The sequence below is a fragment of the Engystomops pustulosus genome, chromosome 8 (genome assembly GCF_040894005.1).
Source record: "Engystomops pustulosus chromosome 8, aEngPut4.maternal, whole genome shotgun sequence".
Taxonomy (NCBI): domain Eukaryota; kingdom Metazoa; phylum Chordata; class Amphibia; order Anura; family Leptodactylidae; genus Engystomops; species Engystomops pustulosus.
This window is the reverse complement of record NC_092418.1, coordinates 92,606,404-92,627,503: the sequence shown is the minus strand read 5'-3', so window position 1 is coordinate 92,627,503 and position 21,100 is coordinate 92,606,404. Positions and strand designations below refer to the sequence as shown.

The 21,100-nt window shown below is 41.4% G+C and overlaps 1 protein-coding gene across 5 annotated transcripts in view; it reads right to left on the bottom strand.

Moving 5' to 3' along the window:
- Window positions 1-21,100, bottom strand: part of LRP2 (LDL receptor related protein 2) — a 144,697-nt gene that overhangs the window by 110,887 nt on the left and 12,710 nt on the right. For all 5 annotated transcript variants that reach the window (XM_072121786.1, XM_072121787.1, XM_072121789.1 and 2 more), the window contains exon 2: window positions 1,658-1,765. In XM_072121786.1, coding sequence (XP_071977887.1) covers window positions 1,658-1,765 — 108 coding nt within the window. The remainder of the gene's footprint in view (window positions 1-1,657; window positions 1,766-21,100) is intronic.

Sequence of the window (21,100 nt, the reverse complement as noted above, 5' to 3'; positions counted from 1 at the left end):
AAAATATTACTTCCAAAGTCATATACAAATGAGCTGAGTAGAGTCACTTTTCGCCTCTTATGAGTCCATTTTAGAAGCTGCAGAGGAAATGTCACTCCAGGTGCCCATATCTTGTATTAGTAATAAGTCACTAATAGGCCCAATAATTGTTAATCAAGTCAAGTTTCTTTCTACAGTGATAACATGCAACAACATAAAAATCAGCCCTTTGTCCTAGCATCTAGAAACATGATTTTGGTGTCATAATAAAGACAAGAATCTTATCTTTCAAATCACATCCGGATTGTGTTCTGTGAATTACAGAGATGGATCACAGGAAGTTAAAGACAAAGGCCCACATTTATTAAAGTGTTTGCTCCTGTTTTTTGTCTGACTTTCAAAAACATTCAAACTGCTTGCACACGTACTTAAGTAGTGTCCGTGTCTATACACTATGCCCACCGCGACTCACATATAGAGGCGTTCCGTTGCACATTTATTACCACGACTCAACAGAATTGTGTTGCACGCTCTATGTTAAAGGCGCACCAAAAAAAAAGTTGGTGCACTCTGCTGGCACCAGATTCATGAGGAACGTGCGCCGCTTTTAATGAATCTGGCGCCCCCTGCATACTCCACAGGCAAACTGCAGGTAGTTTTTGAAAAATGTGGACCATGTTGTAAAGCTGAGCTCCAGATAAAATTCAATTTCTACTTTTGCCTTTAACTGCCTGTATCTCGGGTAATGTAGCTCAGATAACCAGTAGCATAATGATACCTGAAAGATAAGATTGTTATCTTGAATGTGACTGCTATGGAGCACAAGATAGAGGGATCTGAACTGATCTGCCCCCCCCCTACCCCCGACATTTTTCTCATCAGTTTTTTGAACAAACAAGTCACCAGGAATGTCATTGTTAGCTGGTGACAGGTTCCAATAGTATATGATATGCTAAGTTTAAAAATGCCTATGTCAGCATTTTGAATACTAACAATACTTTATAAAACTTTATTTCACAGCTTCAGCAGCCTGTGCCGTGTTATTTTTAGAGCTCTATCTAATTTGTACATTTATTTTATGCAGTATTCCAGATATCCAATGTATGTTTTATTACAGTGAATGCCTAGATCATATCATATATTAGTTTATCAGACCTATTGGCACCTTGATCATTTATTGGGTTCTATGTACCTTTTATCTTTTTGTTATTATTTTAGTTTCACGCTGTTGAGTATAATAAAACAGTCTATATTTTACAACTTCTATATAGTTGTGTACTCAGTTTTTTATCATTTTTTATCAATTTTGTGTCATATTCTTTCTCTCCTCCACACTCATGCAGCTCCCTAACTCCCTCTCCAATTCCTCTAATGTTCATTGAACAGGCAGGGGAGGGAGGGGGATAGTGTTGAGGAGTGAAGGGAATGTATGAGGAGACACAGGCTGCAGCTGCTGGCAGGAAGCCAGGTAATGTGAAATAAACTATTATAAACTACTGAAATGATTCAGAATGCTGACAAAGGCATTTTTTAAATCAGCAAAACATAGGCTATTGGCACCTGTCACCAGCTAAAAATCACATTTATGTTGACAGGTTCACTACAGTTTAATTGGCTTCCAATGTACGTTCAATTCCAGCTCTTCTAGTAGTCCTATTTCTTACAACAGCCAACTTACGACAGCCATGTTCATCTGAGTTATCAGGGCAATCTGCAGATCCATCACATTTCCAGCTTATCGGAATACAACGACCACTGGCGCAACGGAAATCACTTGATGTACACCCTAGAAGACAGAGGCACAAAATCATCAGTCATTTCTAATGACACTAAAATTATAGTCAGTTTTACTTATATTAGCAATCCTTTTACAAAGCAATAGACATCACTCATGGAGACAAAGGTGCACTACCAGATGTGGCCACACTCCAAATGCACCAAGAAGCTTAGTTGTAGAAAGTAAATAGTAAAATATGACCTTATATTCATGAATACTATCATAAGGTCCTGGCAGGGCGATTGTTCATGGACAGATAGAGATCACATGATCCTCAGTCTGCGGCCATTTTATGGACAGGAATCTCTGGCTGATGAGGTGACAGACAGGAGGCTTCACTTTACATATCAAGAAAGCGGAGAAGAACTACTAATAGATGTATATTGGTAAATTATCTAATATCTGCCCCCCCCCCCCACACACACACACACACTTACACACCAATTACAAAAAACTAGGTAATGTGTCAAACCCCAATAATGTAAAGGGCACTGCCTCACAAGGTAGCCAAGAGGTAAAGTTTTCCATATTACTTGATTTGTATTACTCCTTCCCATGATTGCACAAGTCAGTGAACTTGAGTTTGTTACTAAGGTGTAGAAGGGAATAAGCAGCTGCCAGACAAAAGGATCGGGCATGTTGAAACCCATCAGTCCAATCCTTCTCTCTTCTAGTATTACTGGTCAGGAAGTCCCCATACACATTAAAAATGCGAATAGACCAGTGATTTTGTGGAAAATGTGAATGTTGATGATTCTTAAGAATCATCAAAATGTTTTGCTGTAATTGATAAATCACTTCTTGAAGCATTTTGATACTGTGAATATAGGAAATTTACATAAGTTGAGATAACTAAAAAAATTTATCAGGAGACATCCAGTTTCTTTGTATAGCAGCCTATATTACAGGCAGTCCCCGGGTTACGTAAAAGATAGGTTCCATAGGTTTGTTCTTAAGTTGAATTTGTATGTAAGTCGAAACTGTATATTTTATAATTGTAGATCCAGACAAAAAAATTTTTGCCCCAGTGACAATTGGAGTTTCAAAATTTTTTGCTGTGATTGGAGCAAGGATTATCAATAAAGCTTCATTACAGACACCTTACAGCTGATCATTGCAGTCTGGGACTATAGTAAAGCATTCAGAGACTTCACCAGAGGTCACAGGGGGCAGAGGGGTCCGTCTGTAACTATGGGTCGTCTGTAAGTCGGGTGTCCTTAGTAGGGGACCGTCTGTATAGGGTCCTGGGTTACAATCTGTCCAGGAGTTTTTATGTTCTCCAATTTATTTACAGTCTCCCTAGATTTCCTTCCTTCAAATATGTAAAGATAAATTAGAGACATAGGGGGGGGGGGGCATTTAATATGGCCTTTTTTTGTTTTTTTCCCCTCTGTGCCTGAATTTCTGAAGTGTCAGTGCCATAAAATTGGTGTTTTCCGACAAACTCGACTTGTTCTATTTTTGGGAGCAAAATTTTGTCGTTGCTTGTGAATCCACCAGTTTTCTGGTGCTTCTATTTATCCGACACGTTTTTTGGCGCTTATTGTGGCGCAAAAGTAGCCCAGCTAACAGCTGATCTAGAGAGTTCTAAACCATTCAGTCCGTGCGCCAATTGATGAATCCCTTGCAGACACAAACTTATATCTCGCTGAAAAATATAGAACGGTTCAAGCAACGCCCTGCGCCAAAAATAATAAAAGCCCCTCAAAGTCTGCAGGGTCTAAGTGGGAAGGACTGAAGTGACTGACACTGCAGAATATGCCTGTGCTACTTCATGTAAGCAACTGGAAACAATTTATAAGAGACAGCTTATACTATTTATGCAGGTTCACTATAGAATGTGTCTTAGTATTTTATTTGTACATGTCCCCTATGATTTGTAAAGCGCTACAGAATATGATGGCGCTATATAAACAAAGATTATTGCTCAGATTCTAGTATATGATACAAATCATGAGTACGTCTTTACAATATCTCCTCTCTCACCTCATTCTAGTCCCTGAATAGGAAGCTGAGGCACGTCAGTGTAGTATCTTACCCCGCTAGGTGCTAAAAGCTCATTTCTCCATGCTCTTCGAGTATCTGATTGTCTAGCAGTGACATTCTGATTTATAATGTATGTTGCAAGTGGTCAGAAATTTCCTTTGGGTTAATGGTGGTACAGGGTGGTACAGGAATATGTGTACACCCAAATACCTTCTATGGAATAATGTATGGTGGAGATTGGTGGTGCAGGTCTGGGGTTGGTGGTGCAGGGCTCTTATCAAACCACCTTTACAGCACAACAGCCTCCCCAGCACAAAACACTTTCAAGGAATGTACAAATGCAGCCTGGAATCCCTGAGCTCTATCAGTGAGCCCAGCCGGACAAGATTAGAGGCTTTCTTAAGCCTGTCGATTAAAAAAAATATACTGATAAGTGTTTAATTAAAGTGAACTTAACACTTTCTTAACTATATGTGACTTCAAAGTTAATAGCAATATATAGTTAATAGTTAAAGTTAATAGCAATATATATACATATATATATATATATATATATATATATATTGCTCTTATAATATATATATATTATAGTCTTTTATTACATGGTGTTTATATGGGGTTAACTCATAAACAACATTTATTACCTGTTCTTATAGGGGTAAGGGTCACCTCTCCTTTCGTTTCTATGGGATGCAGCTGATCAACTAAAGTAGGATCAAGGCATTTTTTGCATGTTTTATAATGTTTTAATGTATACATGTGGCTGAGCAGAATAACCAGGACCTCTTTCCTAATCACTTTTAAAAACATGTACAGGCGGTGCCCTACTTACGGACACCCGACTTACAGATGATCCCTAGTTACAGACGGACCCCTCTGCCCACTGTGACCTCTGGTGAAGCTTTCTGGAGGCTTTACTATAGTCCCAGGTTGCAATGATCAGCTGTAAGGTGTCTGTAATGAAGCTTTATTGATAATCTTTGTTCCCATTACAGCAAAAAAATGTGAAATTCCAATTGTCACTGGGGCAAACATTTTTTTTGTCTGGAACTACAATTATAAAATATACAGTTTTGACTTACATACAAATTCAACTTAAGAACAAACCTGTATGTAACCTGGGGACTGCCTGTATAAGTAGTGTAAAACTGCACAAAGTTACAAGTGACTCCACAAAGTTACAAACCATTTAGCAACGTTTTGAATGCAGAATTCTAGAGAGCAGGAGTAATAGCCCCCCCCAGGACTCCATTCACAAAGGAGCCAGCATTTGGTGATCAGAGATCATGGGGCTTATTTATCAGGGTCTCTGGAGAAGAACACTGGTGTAAAAGCCGGGAAATAATCACAAATGCTAGCATATTGTTAGCATTTGCGATTATTTTCCTCTTCATGCCAGCTCTACACCAGAGAGGCATTGAGGGCGATTAAGAGGGGCGCAGCCGGCAGGAGAATGGACCAGCGTGGGGTGTACCTGTCCCCACACCAGCGTACACGGATAAGCCAGCGCCGAGTCTTGTTTGTACATTGAGAGGCCTAAGCATCTTGATCAGGGGTCAGGAACCTTTTTGGCTGGGAGAGCCATGAGCGCCACATATTTTAAAATGTTATTCCGTAAGAGCCGTACCATATACACATGCCCACCAGTAGATAGGTAGTCACAGTTGCCCCTGCGATCTCGGTCTCGGATCGCAGGCAGACCCGTGCCCTTCTCCGTGGCTGCGCCCCTTTCCGAGCTCACTCAACTCACCACTTTCTGGCTCCCATCCCAGCTGGCCAGCTCGCGCAACTAGCACTCGCAGATTTAAAGGGCCCATGCACCACTGATTGGCGCTGCCCACTTCCCGGGTTCCTATAAAGACCGGCAGCTACCAGATAGGTAGCCATAGCACATGTCCCCCAGTATATAGGTAACCCCATGCCCCCCCAGTAGATAGGAAGCCACAGCACACGCCCCCAGTATATAGGTAGCCACAGCACATCCCCCCATTAGATAGGTAGCCCCAGCAGATACTTCCAGTAGATAGGTAGCCCCAGCACATACTCCCAGTAGATAGGTAGCCACAGCACACACTCCCAGTAGATAGGTAGCCACAGCACATCCCCCCATAGTGCTACCGTAAAGGGAAGCTCCCTCTGCATCAATCAGATCACAAGAATATGGGATCCGATTCTTTGTTCCCCCGAGATGAGTGGAACAGATGGCCACACATGTCCTTTCTGCTCATTCATGGAGATGATGGAGATTGCTGAGCACAGATTGCCTTTGAGCAACTTAGAGCATATCCTGGGGAAAGGGCCTAACTTGTTTGCTGGAAAAACCCAGTTAAAGAAGCCTAGAAACCTGATGTGAGCTAATAACCAAACCAGTATTTCTTTTCCCGAAGAAACAGACTCCCAACTATGGGCATTTTTCTATTGATGCTTTTGCATCTCAGCAGCACAGAGTAGGGAACATGCATTGTGTTTAAAGTCTTTGTATACCTGCAATAGATAAGTCTCCTAAGAGGGTTTAGTTTCTTGCCTGCCTTGCGTTGACAGCCTCTCACCTAGCCAAGCAAGTTCCCTACATTGAGCTGATGAGATGTAAAAACTTTGAAACAGTGATGTCCACAGTTGATATGTTTTCTCCAAAGTCATATTAAAATGAGCAGAGACTGGAGTTAAGTTTTGAGGCTGCAGGGGGATTCATCATACGCCAGTGCTTGTGCGCTGGCATCAGGGCTGGTTATGGGGAGGACTCAAGGGCCGCGTGCCCCGGGGCCTCCACCACTTTACGCATCAGAAGGCCCCCACCAGCAATGTCCGACAGTCTCTGGAAGTGATGCTGCCATCCTGCCTCACATACGCTTATCTCCAAGCTGTGACAGTGACTCACTGACTCTGTCTGTGAGAGATTGCATGCCCAGCCGTATCCAATCGCATTCTGCATGCAGCGTGCTTCTCAGTAGCTGCGCTGCATTAATGCGACACCTGTTCCCCAACCTTACCAGCTAATACTGGTTGGCTAAACTGGTTTCCAGCCAAGTTCTAGCCAATCAGTGTGAGGTTTACTTCCCCACAGATCACTCAGGGGATCTGTAAGAGGAGAAGAGAATGGTGCACGGGACTGAGGTGGCGACTTAGTAGTACAGTAGTCAGATTAGTAGTCAGTACTACCAATGCCAATTAATGGAATTAGGAGAAAGTTTAGATTATTATTGATAATTTGGAATAGTAATGTGTACCACTGTCTGGCCTATATTTATTGGGGGCCCTTACCAGATTTTTGCACCCATGGGCCTCTTTTTGCCTAAATGCGGCATATGATGAAATCCCACAGGATACATCAAGAGGCTTAGGGGAACGTTCATTTTGTAAGAGTTCACTAGTTACAGAGAGTGCACACGCTCACTTCAGGCCCCTCCATATACCCTTGGCTTTGGGGATGGTGTAAAGGGGATAACAATCGGAATTGCTGTCAGTTCCCCAGCAACTGCAATTATTTCAGGGATTCTAGCATAAAATCCCAGATGAATCTCCCCCCATATGTCTACGTACGACAGAAAAGAAGAGAGGAGTGTCTGTACTGACACTTCCCCTTCAGCCTCTGATCTTGACTCATCTCAGGCAAAAAGTGACTCTTCTCTTCTCATTTTCAGATGACTTTGGAGGAGATTTTTTATAAATGGATGAGATTCCACATAAAAGAGGGAATTCTAGAAAGGACATTAAATCCCCTACCTGAGGAAGCTTGGGTAACATCTAGCGTACAAGTGTATTGCCACGGACTGTCTAATATGGAAATTTCACACAGAAAATCAGACAACCTGACTCAGCTACTAAATTCCCCCCTGAGTGAGCATTAGTCTAGATGCCATATGTAGGTAATATTTACTTAGGTTGAAAACCAGTGAAGAGAAAACTGCTTCACACTCAAGATTAACTAATGAAAGAACTCACAATTGCAAATATCTGGGGGAAGGGTGAGATGTGGCCGACTAACAAGTGCAAATCAGCTTTATGTGCCAGGTTTACATTTTCAAAGCAATATTATACCAGAGATGGATCATGTGCCTGAGACAATAGTGAATCAGAGTCAGAAACATTATATAAAACTGTCTTACAAGACGTCTGGTGACAATAAACCATAGGAGAAGAAGTCTTAAAGAACGTGCTGCCTACAATAAAACAAATGTTATCCAAATGTGTGATGTTGTCATCAGAGATTGTAAGGGAAGTGTTGTTACATTTAGAGTATAAGTGCAAAAGAGGTGCAACATACAGTGATAGGACTGAAAAAAAAACTTTTTTTCTACATGGAAACTGCTACCAAGAAAGTGCTAATTAATTAGAATGTTATAGAGCAGGAGAAGCTGAGCAGATTGTACATATTGGAGGTCATTTACTAAGGGTCCGATTTGAGCATTTTCGTCGGGTTTCCCGTATTTTTCCGATCTGTGGCGTCTTTCCCTGAATTGCCCCCGGATTTTGGTGCATTGGCATGCATGCGATGGAAATCGGGGGCGTGGCGTGGCACCCGACGGATTCGAAAAAAATGCGGAATTTAAAAAAAAAATGTGTCGCTTGACACGCGCTTACCTGTACCCACGATAGGATAGTGAACTCCGGTGAACTCCAGCGGTCTTCAGCACAGCAGCGACACCTGTTGGACATTGGGAGCACTACCTTAGTGAATCCTGGCCGGACCTGAATTAGTGTCGGAGAACCAGCCTTTGGATCGCGACTGGACTGGGTAAGTTAATGTTCCCCAGTGTCTTATCTGCAGGCAGCATGTTATAGAACAGGAGAAGCTGAGCAGATTGTACACAGTGTCCTATCCGCAGGCAGCATATTATAGAGGAGGAGGAGCTGAGCAGATTGTACACAGTGTCCTATCTGCAAGCAGAATTTTATAGAGCAAAAGGAGATAAGCAGATTTTGCATAGTTTCCTATCTGTTGGCAGTATGTTATAGAACAGGAGGAGCTGAGCACATTGTACACAGTGTCCTATTCGCAGGCAGCATGTTATAGAACAGGAGGAGCTGTGTGGATTGTACGTAGCGTCCTATCTGCAAGCAAAATGTTATATAGCAGGGAGAGCTGAACAGATTGTACAGAGATGTCCTATCTGCAAACAGCATGTTATATAGCAGAAGGAGCTAAACAGATTAAACATCAAGTCTTATCTGCAGGCAGCAACTTATACAGTAGAAGGAGCTGAGAAAATAGTACATATTGTCAAATCTACAGGCAGCATACTATAGAACAGGAGGAGCTGAGTACATTGCACATAGTGTCCTATCTGCAGGCAGCATGTTGTAAAGAAAGAGGAGCAGAGCTGACTGTGCACCTTGTCCTTTCTCCTGGAATCATGTTATAGAGCAGAAATAGCTGAGCATCATATATATACTTCTGCAAGCTTTGGAAATAAGCCTCAAGGAGCTGTGATGAGGGAATAGATATGATCTATTCTGTGCAGCACCTAGGACAGCAGCACCATTACTGTACTGTACATATGAATATGAAATCTTTTTCATAGTACAAAATTGCACATGTATTATTATCAGAAGATCAATATTGATATATTGACCTTAGGGATCAGCTGATGTGAATTCTTAAGACTTGAAGAGTTCTTGGTGTTATTTAAATAAACCTAGTTAAAAAAAATAATGAGAATTCTACAACTTTCTATTAATAATTTTAGAGAAACTTATTATCATGGGACTTTTTTAATCAGTTTATTAGGGACTTTGTTGAATTAAAGGGATTTTCCAGTGTAACTATTTATTGCTCGTGCTGAGAGACCATCAACAGTTACTCCTGGATAATCCCTTCAATCATGGCAATTATCCGGGAAGTTAAAAGTTTCGAACATTATTTTGCGACTTCATGATTCCAAAATTCTATATTGTGGAACGTAATAAAATTGCCTTTTGTGAACTGATACAATTTCCTAATAAGCCAGATGTATTATCAAAAGTTTGCATGTGTCTTACCTGCTCTAAAACTAGCATAAATACCCTTGTTCAATAATGCAAGAATACAGTACTTACCCGGTCCTGTTGCGATCCCCGATCCGGACGGTCCGACGAAGATAAAGTCAGGTGCGATTCACGTAGCTTGTGCGCCCGAAATCCTGCATCTGTCGCTTCCCCCGGTGTGGTCCGGAGTTCACCTTCTTCTTCCCGATGCATGTAAGTGCATGTCTTGCGACACAAATTGCTTTGTTCAAAACTGCGTTGTCCGAATCTGTTGGATCGTCCGACGGCCTATTTGTTGCATGAAAGCCAGCGCCGATGCACCAAAATCTGATCACTTGCGCTAAAAAACATTTCTAAATGCGGCACACATCGGAAATCGTTGGATATTCCAACAATAGTGCAGACCACGGACCCTTAGAAAATGAGCCCCATTGAGTTTCAGTTGCATTTTTGGGCACTCTAAAAGTTTTGCCATCACTTCCCTAGTGGAATAATGCACTGAAAAAGAAAAATTGTAATCTATATGCCTATGGCATCAGATATTGGACCAGAACCTGGAACCTCCATTATCTATGGAACACATGTCCCACACCAGCCCATGGACCAAATACAGCTTGATACCTCATTAGATGCAGTGCCACAACAGCCATGAGCAGATCTTCATTGGAGCCCAAGCACATGAAGGTGACATGTTGTTCCTACACATCAGTTAGGCTCCATCCCATGCTCCAAATGTTATAGCCAATAGTGGGGGTTAGTATGGTTGACATATATGCATAAGTTCAACCAAGGAAGAAAAGGGATGTGATGGGGAAGGGATGTAAGGGAGAACAAAATTCTGTATTTTATATGACCACCAATGCTATTTTGCAGTAAGAAGTCATCTAGACCCTTCTTGAAGCTCACCGCTCTCTCTCCTATGACAAGCTCCTGAGCTCGGCTATTCCATAGATTCACAGTTTCGACTGTAACGAATCCTTGTCTCCTCTAGTGATTAGTTGGGTATAAGAAGAATTATTAGCAATATGACACAATCTGCCATTTAAACCCAACTATTTGGCTAATGTGGCCCATGGTGTCATTGAGATTGATGTCCCTCATCTACGGGAATCTTAAACTTGTGCAGAATGATTGCAAAATATGGACTGAGTAACATGTTCCTCAATAAAACAATTATATTCTGAAATATTTCATTGATGTTCATTTATTTGAATTGGGTAAGAGCATGTGATACCGGCATTGGCTACCAAGGGCATCCTGGATGCCATCCGTGGGCAGTTTTCCTGGTAAGGAATGTGTCTTAAAATAACACATCAATTTTCACTCTAAATCACTTGGAATAGAGCGCTAGACAACAGTTATAGAAAACAATAGAGCTTCAGTACTGGCCTGGAAATGAGAATGCTGATTGGGCAGTAGACCAGAAATGAGTTACAAAATCTTTTATAGCGCAAGATTATCAGGTCAAAAGTTCTCGCTCCATAATGACTGCGGCACAGACAATGTTACACTCATGAGGGGGGATCATTAATAGCAATAGGCTGCTTTAATCTGAGGAAATGAGAAGTGTGGCTGTCATATATCTTGCCCATATCTCTGGTTATTATTTAAGTGCAGGATACATAAGGAAATAGACTGATGCAAAGGTATGGGGTTATAGTGTAAGACACAGCAATAGCCATATATATCGAACAGGTAGTATCTGCTACTAAGGCAAATATAAAGTTTAAGTATGGCACCTCTAGGATACTATACGTCCATGCTCTACCTAGATATACAGTTTTACAGACATACCTGTCAACTATACCCATAGTATCTAATTTTTAGAGAGAGTCCAACATATTCAGGCATGTCCTAAATGGATACCAGGGCGGAATAAGACTGCCTCGGGCCCTGGGCTGTATAAAATGTATAGCCCTTACAAGTCTGGAATCACTTCCTATATATGCTACTAGAATCAGCTTCTTTGGGAATCAAGGATGTGTCCCTTCTGCCTGATTTCAATTTATGGTTTCAGGACCCTTAGAGGACCTTCAAAGGTCCTGAAATAGCTCCTGTGTAGATGTGTATTGAACGCAGGAATATTATGGACAAAATATTACTTGCCTCTGGGATGCCTATGGACCTGCTCAAAGTCAAGTCCTGTCACTAAAGTGCCATTCACTTCAGGTCAGGAACAGATGTATGGCAATTTCAGGGGTGAAGGTCCTTCTGAGAATCAAATTTGGTGGTTGGTTTGTGTGGCCATGGGCCCCCTAGTAGTTTTGGGCCCTAGGCTACCATCCAAATCCACTTCTGGCGCTGACCTATCGGAAGTGAATGGCAATTTCAACTTTAGTGAGAGGTCTTGACTTTAGGCAGGTCCATGGACATCCTAGAGCAGTGGTTCTCAACCTTTCTAATGCTGTGACCCAGCAATACAGTTCCTCATGTTGCGGTGACCCCAAACCATGCGATTTGCAGTAAAAACGCAATAAAATTGCGGCTCCGATGGCTTTAGGCGACCACCGGTTTTGGTTGTTCGACCCCCGCTGGGGTCGCGACCCGCAGGTTGAGAACCACTGTCCTAGAGGCAAGTAATATTTTGTCCGTAATATTTTGCACCTATGATTGTGAATTTCCTACTTCCACCAGCTTCAGTCCGCTAGGATACAGCCTGATTCCTGTTGTCAGAATACTCAACTATTGCAGGATAATAATAAATTCTGACATATGGTCATCCACAGGGTCTCCTGCCCATTCCTGAGTCAATCTGCTAGAAATCATTTATTATCCCAAGAGAGATAAGTCAAGTTTAGTGGTTATAGTAGTAGTGTCTCTTCAGAGGCCCCTATCTTCTGTTCTTTATGATCCAGTTTACATTAAGCTACAGGCTACAGGCAGTTAAAAAAAAGGCAGGAACTGGATCTTTTACTGCAGCTTGCATTTTCAATTGGGGAGACAGACGTGTTGGGGAGCAGAACATCAAGAGGCGGAAGCCTCTTGACATATGCTGCTGCGAAAATGCAGCGGCGGGGCAATCATACGTATGATAAATATGCCCCAATGTCTTTACATGTCTGTGTCGCTGGTTGTGTAGCTTACTGAAAGATGAGATCCATATCTTTAATATGACACAAAAATCTTGTTTCTAGGTACTATAGAACGGAAGTGACACTACAACTGCAACCACTAAACTTGACTCATCTCATGTGAAAATGAGGTGAGACGAGTCGTATTTCCCTGACTTTGTGGGAGATTTTTTACAGGTAAACAAGAAATATTTCATATAAAATAGGGAATTCTAGAAAGGATATTTCATACCCTACCTGAGGGGACTGGTATTTTCGAGGGGTAAAATCTGGTTACAGAATCTCTTTAATAATACATGGCCCATTAGGTGGTCCCCAGGTGGTCTGTCCCACCGGTCTATCCTTGTATACCAATGTCATCTCACATTCTAACACATTAACCCTAAATCACTCTGAAAAACGATTTACAAATATCTATATCTATATCTTTTAGTTGACACAATTTAACTTTATAACTTTATAAATGACTAATTATTAAACGACTTACAAGAAACTGACCTCTCATGTAATAAATGCATTTGATTCACGTCAATGACCATATTATGCCCTTCACTTCCCCTTCAGAACGGATACACAAAACATTCTTCCATAATAATGAGGTGAAAGTGGGCGATACTTTCGAAAAGAGGATGGACAAACAACTTAAGCCCTATTCTTTTTTGAGGAAGAAAATGAAAGGTCATTTTCATGACAATACAGGTTTGTGTTTGTAGATCTCTACAGGATTACAATGGAGACATTGTTACTATGTTTACCAGGACTTCACATGTTTGATATGAAACTTATTCCAAAAATCAAATATTTCAAGTGGAGGCTTCCATAATCTTATGTTTCTGGCCAACAACGAGCTATGAAGAGAATGTTTTACAAGAAAAAGCAGAAGATAAGAAACCTTACTATTATACAAGTTCAACAATCATTAAGTGCTTTGATACTGAAAAAGTTCCCCCCTGAAACCTGAAAAGCCCATTAAGAAAGACCATTTGCATAAGATTATTGTTAGCCAGACATTCCAATGTAAGTGGCCCTGGCCAACCATGTAAGGTGTCTTCATTATCTCCGATGTCAGGAGAGCAAAGGATTGGTCAGTTAATTTTCAATATCCTTTTTAAGATAAAGTTTTTGAAGCCATGAGTGAAATAATAAAAGAGGAATAATATATATATTTTATATGTTCTCTGCCTTTATAATCCACACCTAATCCAAAAACCTGACTGTGAAAACACAAAACATACTATGAGAATGCTGTAGCTACACTGATGCAGAAACATATCTTGTTTAATCCCTGAACTGAGTGGTTTTGCTGGAAAAACAATTATAAAATTATGATAATGAGGCTCTTACCCTAATTATGCACTCCTACAGCATCCATAAGGCTGCCTTATGCCTTCCCATAAGCCTTCCCAGGAGCCTGTGACATCATCCAGCTTTCCGAGTATCCTGCAGATAATTATGCTGCATTTTCATTGAGAAACTTTGAAACACTGGGTGCAGGCTGGCTGCCAAACATTTTACTTCCACATACACAGAACTGCCTGCACTATCCAGACAGGACTAATCAACCTGAGCTGGATGACTCATACACAGCAGCTGGCAGATGTTGCAGCAATTGATTACTTCTGCCTGTCAGGGACAACACAGTGATGACGTATTCTCAGCTTATGCTGGGCAGGACCAGGCTGAAGCAGTGCATACTTAGGGTGAGGAGAGTTCCCAGGCTGCTACAGGATTTTCAGAGCCTCATTATCATAATTTTATAATTGTTTTTTCAGCAAAACCACTCAGTTCAGAGATTAAATAAGATATATATGTGTAACAGTGTAGTTTCAGCATTCTCAAGGTATGTTTGGTTCATAATGCATAGACGCAAATGGTAGATTTCCTTTAAAGGAATTTTTCACCTTCAGCAAATAATTGATATTGTTTATTGTTTGTGTAATGAAAACTATCCAATATAGTTTCTGTATCAATTCCTCAGGGAAGCTTCATAATTTACTACCTGTGGATTAAAAAAACGGTCCCTGGTCAGGTGATGTCACACAGGTGCATGGCTCGTTATATCACAGAGAGCAATCAGAGTAGTGTGTGACATAACGAGCTGTGCTCCTGTGTGACATCACATGACCAGGGATCATTTTTTTATCCACAGGAAGTAAACAATGAAGCTTCATATTGAGTGACAAAAAGCAAAGATCTAAAAAACAGTGAGGAATTCATACAGAATGTATATTAGAAAATTGTATCACTTTCATTACAGAAACAATATCAATTTTTTGCTGAAAGTGGACAGCCCCTTTAAAGAATATCAGCGCAGGATTTAACTTTAAAATTGTGTCGCAAGATCAAGCAATTGCATGCACCAGGCAGAAGAAGGTGAACTCTGTTGGACCTGAGTGGGGTAGCGACACATGCAGGATAACTGGCACAAAAATCTTAGTGTATTGCGGCACAGCGCATTCCGGTCGGACAATGCACTTTCGGGGAACTCCGTGGACTCGGTAAGTAAATGTGTCCCTATATGTATTTTTTTTTAATTTCTGAAATGTACTTTTTAGGTCATGCCGAGACAAGAGAGGAGCATCTGGTTGAGCTAATCTGCCATTCTATCATTCACAATGAATGGGATTTATGCATAAAGCAGTGTCCCAAATACAGCCCTGGACCCATAGCAAGGACACATTAATCACCTGATCTACGGATAGGAAATAATGATCTTATATAAGAAAAACACCTTTTCCCTAATCCAACTAAATGGTTCAATAATTTGCTCAGTCCAACCTGGTATCTCCATGGCAAGCTGTCAGCTCACAGAAGGATCAGAATACATGCACCTCTTAAAGGAAACCTACCACTACGGATCTACCTATTAAGGTAGACGGGATGGTAGGTGCCTCTATTGTACGTGAGGATAGCCCTTTTAAGGGCTAATCCTCAAGTCCCCTGAATCTTAGGGCTTTTATTGCCCTAATATGCTAATTTTCTAAAGAGGCTAAAGGGGCGTGGAGTAGACGGAGCTGAGGCTACACGGCGCTGCTACTCCACACCCCAGTAGACTCTTTGATCCTCCTACCGGCATATCTTCATGCTCCGAAGCCACTGCCACCGATCTTCACTGCTCCGAAGCCAGAGCTACTGCGCATGCGCAGAACTCCAGCTTCGCTGACAAGAGAGAGGTGCTGGGCGTGAAAGAATCAGAAATAAGCACAACTAGAGCTTATAGTTAGCGTTTCTCTATCTGACAACTACATGATTTACATCAGTCCTGTCAGTACTTCTCCATAATGTCCTATGCGGTGCTGCTGCTGAGCGAGTGTCCAGGATTCACGTCTCAGCCTCCAGGTCAGCTTAGAATCAGAGCCAGAGCCTGTAGAAAACTGATTAAAAATGCATAATACATGTTATACAGTGGCTAGAAATAGTTTACCTACTAAAGTACTGCCAAAATAACCAAAATCTCAAACTATTCTAGATGTGCAGATTTTCCCTAGTGAGAAATGTCCATTGTAAAGCCTGCAGACATAAAGGGATGGAGTGCCAATCTTTCCTCCTTTCTTTGGTGACAAGATTGCGGTCTAGTGGCCTGTCCTCAAAAATCTCTCTTATTATTTCCTTACAATGCAAAGCAAATTGGGCTGGAATATGAAAACAAGGGACGGATTACGTCACCAAATGAAGTTAGTTTGCAGGCCTGAGACGGCTGCCAGAATACACACTGAGGCCTCTATTCAATCTGGGTCTAAGCCTCTACTCCGTGCTGGAGAACCACACAGCTCCATTCAAATGAATGAGATTAAATACTTCTGCCGACTACAGCACTCACACAGAAGTTAACCCCTGCCATACTAGGAGTGAAAGGAATTCTGTGAAATGATTATTACGTTCCCTGGAAACCAAGTTAAAAAAATCCAATGCAATGCAAAGCCAATGTTTCTTTAGCTGGTCTTCCACAACACTCCATATTCTTCTAAAAAGAACAGCAAATGCAATGTAACTAACACTATCCACATATAGTTGCCTAAAAGTTATGGAAACAGTATCCTTGAAGGAAATCTGGAATTCTACCAAGGAGCCATAATCTAACATGATAAACTGGGGACACTTACTCATAGATCCAGGCATTGTGATTGTGAGTATTCGTCTTATATTTGTCATCCGTGACCTCCTTCCTTCTAAAAGCAACTTTCAAAATTATGCTAATGAGCCAAAAAAGTTAATTTTAGAAAGAAGGAGGCCATGTATGACAAATATAAGAAGATTATATACAGTCTTAGTGCCTAGATCTATGAGTAAGTGTCCCTGGTTTTTCATGCTCAGGTTTGATGGTAGATTTCTTTTTCATTTCATATATGATCAGGGCTGACTTTACGTATCCATTTAGATCAAAGATTAAGCTTTGTAAAGGGTGCTGTACCAGGTTTGATTGTTTCCCATATCCATAGGACGAGGATAAAAGTCTGATAGATGAGAACCCGTCTTCTTGAATCCTGAGGACGGGGGTGTCTTTCTCACCTATTGATGGAACAGTATTTTGAGTATATGTCCTGCTGCTCCAATCAATACTGTGGAAACATCAGGAATTTCTAAGGAAATCCTTTGGTATCTCCAGCACTCTCAAAGACAATGAGCAGGCAGGACATGTGCTCAACCTGCTGCTATATGAATTAACTAGCATAGGACCCCTGTTCTTGTGATCAGTGAGGGTCCCAGCAGTCTGAACCTCAATGATCAGAATGTTATTGCCTATCCTGTGGATAAGGGATAACAATCAAATGTGGTAAAACCCCTTTAATATCAAGGTCTCATGTGATATAATAACATGATGCACAATACGGGGAGGCATCAGTAAAAAAAAAGTCCACTCCAATGGGTGAAGTCAGAGGTAAAATGTTGTATCGTGGGCCCAACAAAGATGGTGAGCATCCACTCTTCATCAGTGATAGACCAGTGCATCTCCATGCAGGATGCATCATCAATAAGATCTTATAATCATAATCTATGGATCATACTTTAAAACATAGATTCTGGTGACAAATCATTAGTCTGGGGGCCCATAATTATGTGCTTAACCCTAGACCCACAAGAAGATCATCTGGTACTCTAATGGGCCAGTCCAAGGATCATAGGAGACATCTGTGGAAGGCACTCGTGTAGGTATCAGTGAGTGTGTCTTGTCCTGAACCCCTTTACCTAATACTAAGCTGGCTTATTTAAAGGTACATACATATGGCTAAGAACCACTGTTATGGAAATAATGATGATAAAAAAGTTTGTATCTATAGGAGATATAGATACGGTTCCTGTATTTTCCGAAATTTACCAGAATTTTCTGACTTGTCAGTTAATTTGTCTTAATTGCCTGGGTTATAGCATTCCCAAGTAGCTTGCGGCAGTCCTTGGATATACTTTGAGACTAGATTGCTTTGGGCCTTGTCCAGTGGCCTTTGTGAACTATGTAATAACCCATTTTGTTGCCCATGACAACCCCTTAACGCTGGCTACAGGTTCCACCACTGATCGCAATCCCCATCACAGACTTACCTTCATCCGCCGTGTCCGGCCACGCTTCATCTCCCTTAGGGTGCGGACGGCAACTCTTCATCCATCTTGAAGTAACAGACCATTTTCCAAATATGTGTCCCAGCCAATCTTGGTGCACCTCTAGCCCTACTGCCCAGCATACCCTGCTTTCCACGCCTGAGCAAAGGTTCCTAGCTTGCGTGACCTGCTGTATGGTGTTTGTTTCTGTCCCGGCTTCTTACTGACTCTGATCTGATCTGCGGTCCCTGGAATACGACCCAGGCTTGTTTCTCGAACATGTGCTGCCTACCATGACCCTCTGCCTGTCCCTGGATTCTGATTATACACTGCCTGCCTTGACTTCGGACTTTTACTGACTACCCTTGCCTGACCCCTTGGTACCACGTACCGGTGTCTCTGTGCCCACTGGAACAGCTGCTTTCTATACTGGGACCACCACAAGAGGTAGCGCTCTTGCGATCTCTCCGCAGCGAAGTCCAGATCACTGTATAGGTGTAATAGGGTGCATACCGGAGAGGTCCAGGGATAACGCCTTTAGTGTGTGGCCCAAAGTCAAACCAGTTAGATGGCACAGTGGGTTCACAACCTGCTGCTTGTTACACAACCAATCATAGCACAGCTTTCACTTTTGCTATTTTTCTGCTGAAAGATATTGTCAATTTGTATTTTTTGGCTAACTTGTCCACAAATAAATGAATAATGTTGAGCTGGAAATTCAAGTGATCCATAATTGACCTAAGTTCTGGTGAAAAATATGTAAATTACATGCAAATGTCAAATATCCCCCAATAAGTTTTTATTTGGTTCCAGATTTCGTCTTCTTTGGAAACTTTGTACTTATCATATTGTTGTAAATAGGATGGAAGTGTCATCCTTAGATATAGATCATTAATTAACTGATGGCTTACTAAGAGGCTCTCTACTTGCAGTGTTCATTAACCTGTAACTAGCTGACGGCCTTTTTAGTTACTGAGCCAATTACCCTCTTGCATCCGTGTAAACACTTCCCGTAATGAATTTGCAAGTGTGAATCGGTAAATCAGTGACAATGTAGAGATGGGATATGTCACAATCACACGTGTCATTCGCTGGCTGGCGATCGGTATTACAGAGGACACGTGCTAAATTATACAGCAAGATCATTGTATCTTCTACAAGGCCCAAAGCTTCCAAAATATATCAGATGATTTTCTGCCAGAAATAGTTGGCCAGATAATTCCAGTAGCTGTCAATGTTCAGCTATTCCTCCTGTCTTCACCCTCACATGCATGCACACCTCAGTGTCCTATGTCCTTAATACGGAAAGGAGAGTAGACACGTATCTGGCTTACTGTCTATGACAGCAAAGTATAAATACTACAGTTTTGAGACTTCTGTTTCACTGACAACATCTGTCATGGGAGAGTCATGCAATCCCCATACACATAAGGGAGTCATCTGTTCTCTCCAAATATGTGAGTTTTGACCAACGTTTCTCTTAAAGGGAAGATGCCTAAACCACCTTGTGAACTAGCGTATAAGTGTTGCAAATCACCCTCTACTATTTCTAATCAGCCCCCCCCCCCAAAAAAAAAAAAAAAACTTTATACATACCTTGGTCCAGAGCTCTTGGAGATCATTCAGTGAAACCGATGTAGTACATCCCAGCTTCACTTTACATGTGTCATAGGTGCAATGAAGCCAGTACGGACTACTCCGGCTTCATTGAAGCAACGTCCAGGCACCAGTTGGACCAGACCAATGAAGCTTATCAGACTCATCTTTAGGTAAGTATAAAGGTGTATCTACCTATGAGGAAGAATAATAGTGGAGAATGTGTGGCTATTTAAGTTTTTGCTCTACAGAAAGTGTTAAACGTTATATATACATATAAACCGGTTGCGATATCAGAAGGTCCCTTAGTAATGAGATTTCTCAGATGACCCAACCTACAGGACATGGAGGTCATTCTATATTCTGTAGCAGAAATACAAAGCAGAAATATATATCTCTCTAAATCTTATTGGTTTTGATCTGCTGATAATCACGCTCTTCTTCTAAAGGCAATAGCCTCTTCAAACATACTTCACTGACCAGATGTGACCTATTTACTAAAAATATTATCTGATATATGACTACTAGATGGGACAGAGAGGGTGCCGTTCTATAGCTTGGCTCAGGCAGCAGTGAGTTTTTGTTCACCCCTGATGCCAAGAATAAGAGTTATCCCACACCCAAAGGATAAGATAACCTGCTAATTCTTAGGGGTTTGATTACTATCATAAAAATCGGAGGTCCTAACAAGTCTACTGCTTCCCCATTCGCTCTGAAGATGACCACGCACAGCACCCTTGTTCTTTCAGCAGTCTCATAGAGAGTAGATGGGACAGTTCAGGGATAACTTTTAGAATTAGCACAACTCTTTTAAGGGGATTTCCAGGGGAACAGAAATATTCCTAAACATAGAGTTTAACATAAAAGTCTTCCCAACTCTCTTTTGCTTTGTTCTAGCTATTACCAGGGTACAGGTTATACTCTGCTTCCAGCTGTCATTGGGCACACAGGAAAAACTTGGCGATTCCCACACAGCAAATCACTGGCTGAAGCAATGCATCCTCTAGTAGCTGTGGCAGGGATCATAAAATATTTTATTATCATCCTACACATTTTTGACACCATACAAAAAGTCTCCATATCCATCCCCTAATCATACAGAAAGCTGATAGATAAGGCAAAGCTGATAAAGTTCTTATGACTTAACTCCTTACAGAGCTGAATTGTCAAGTGAAATGTTCGTATTTAGCCT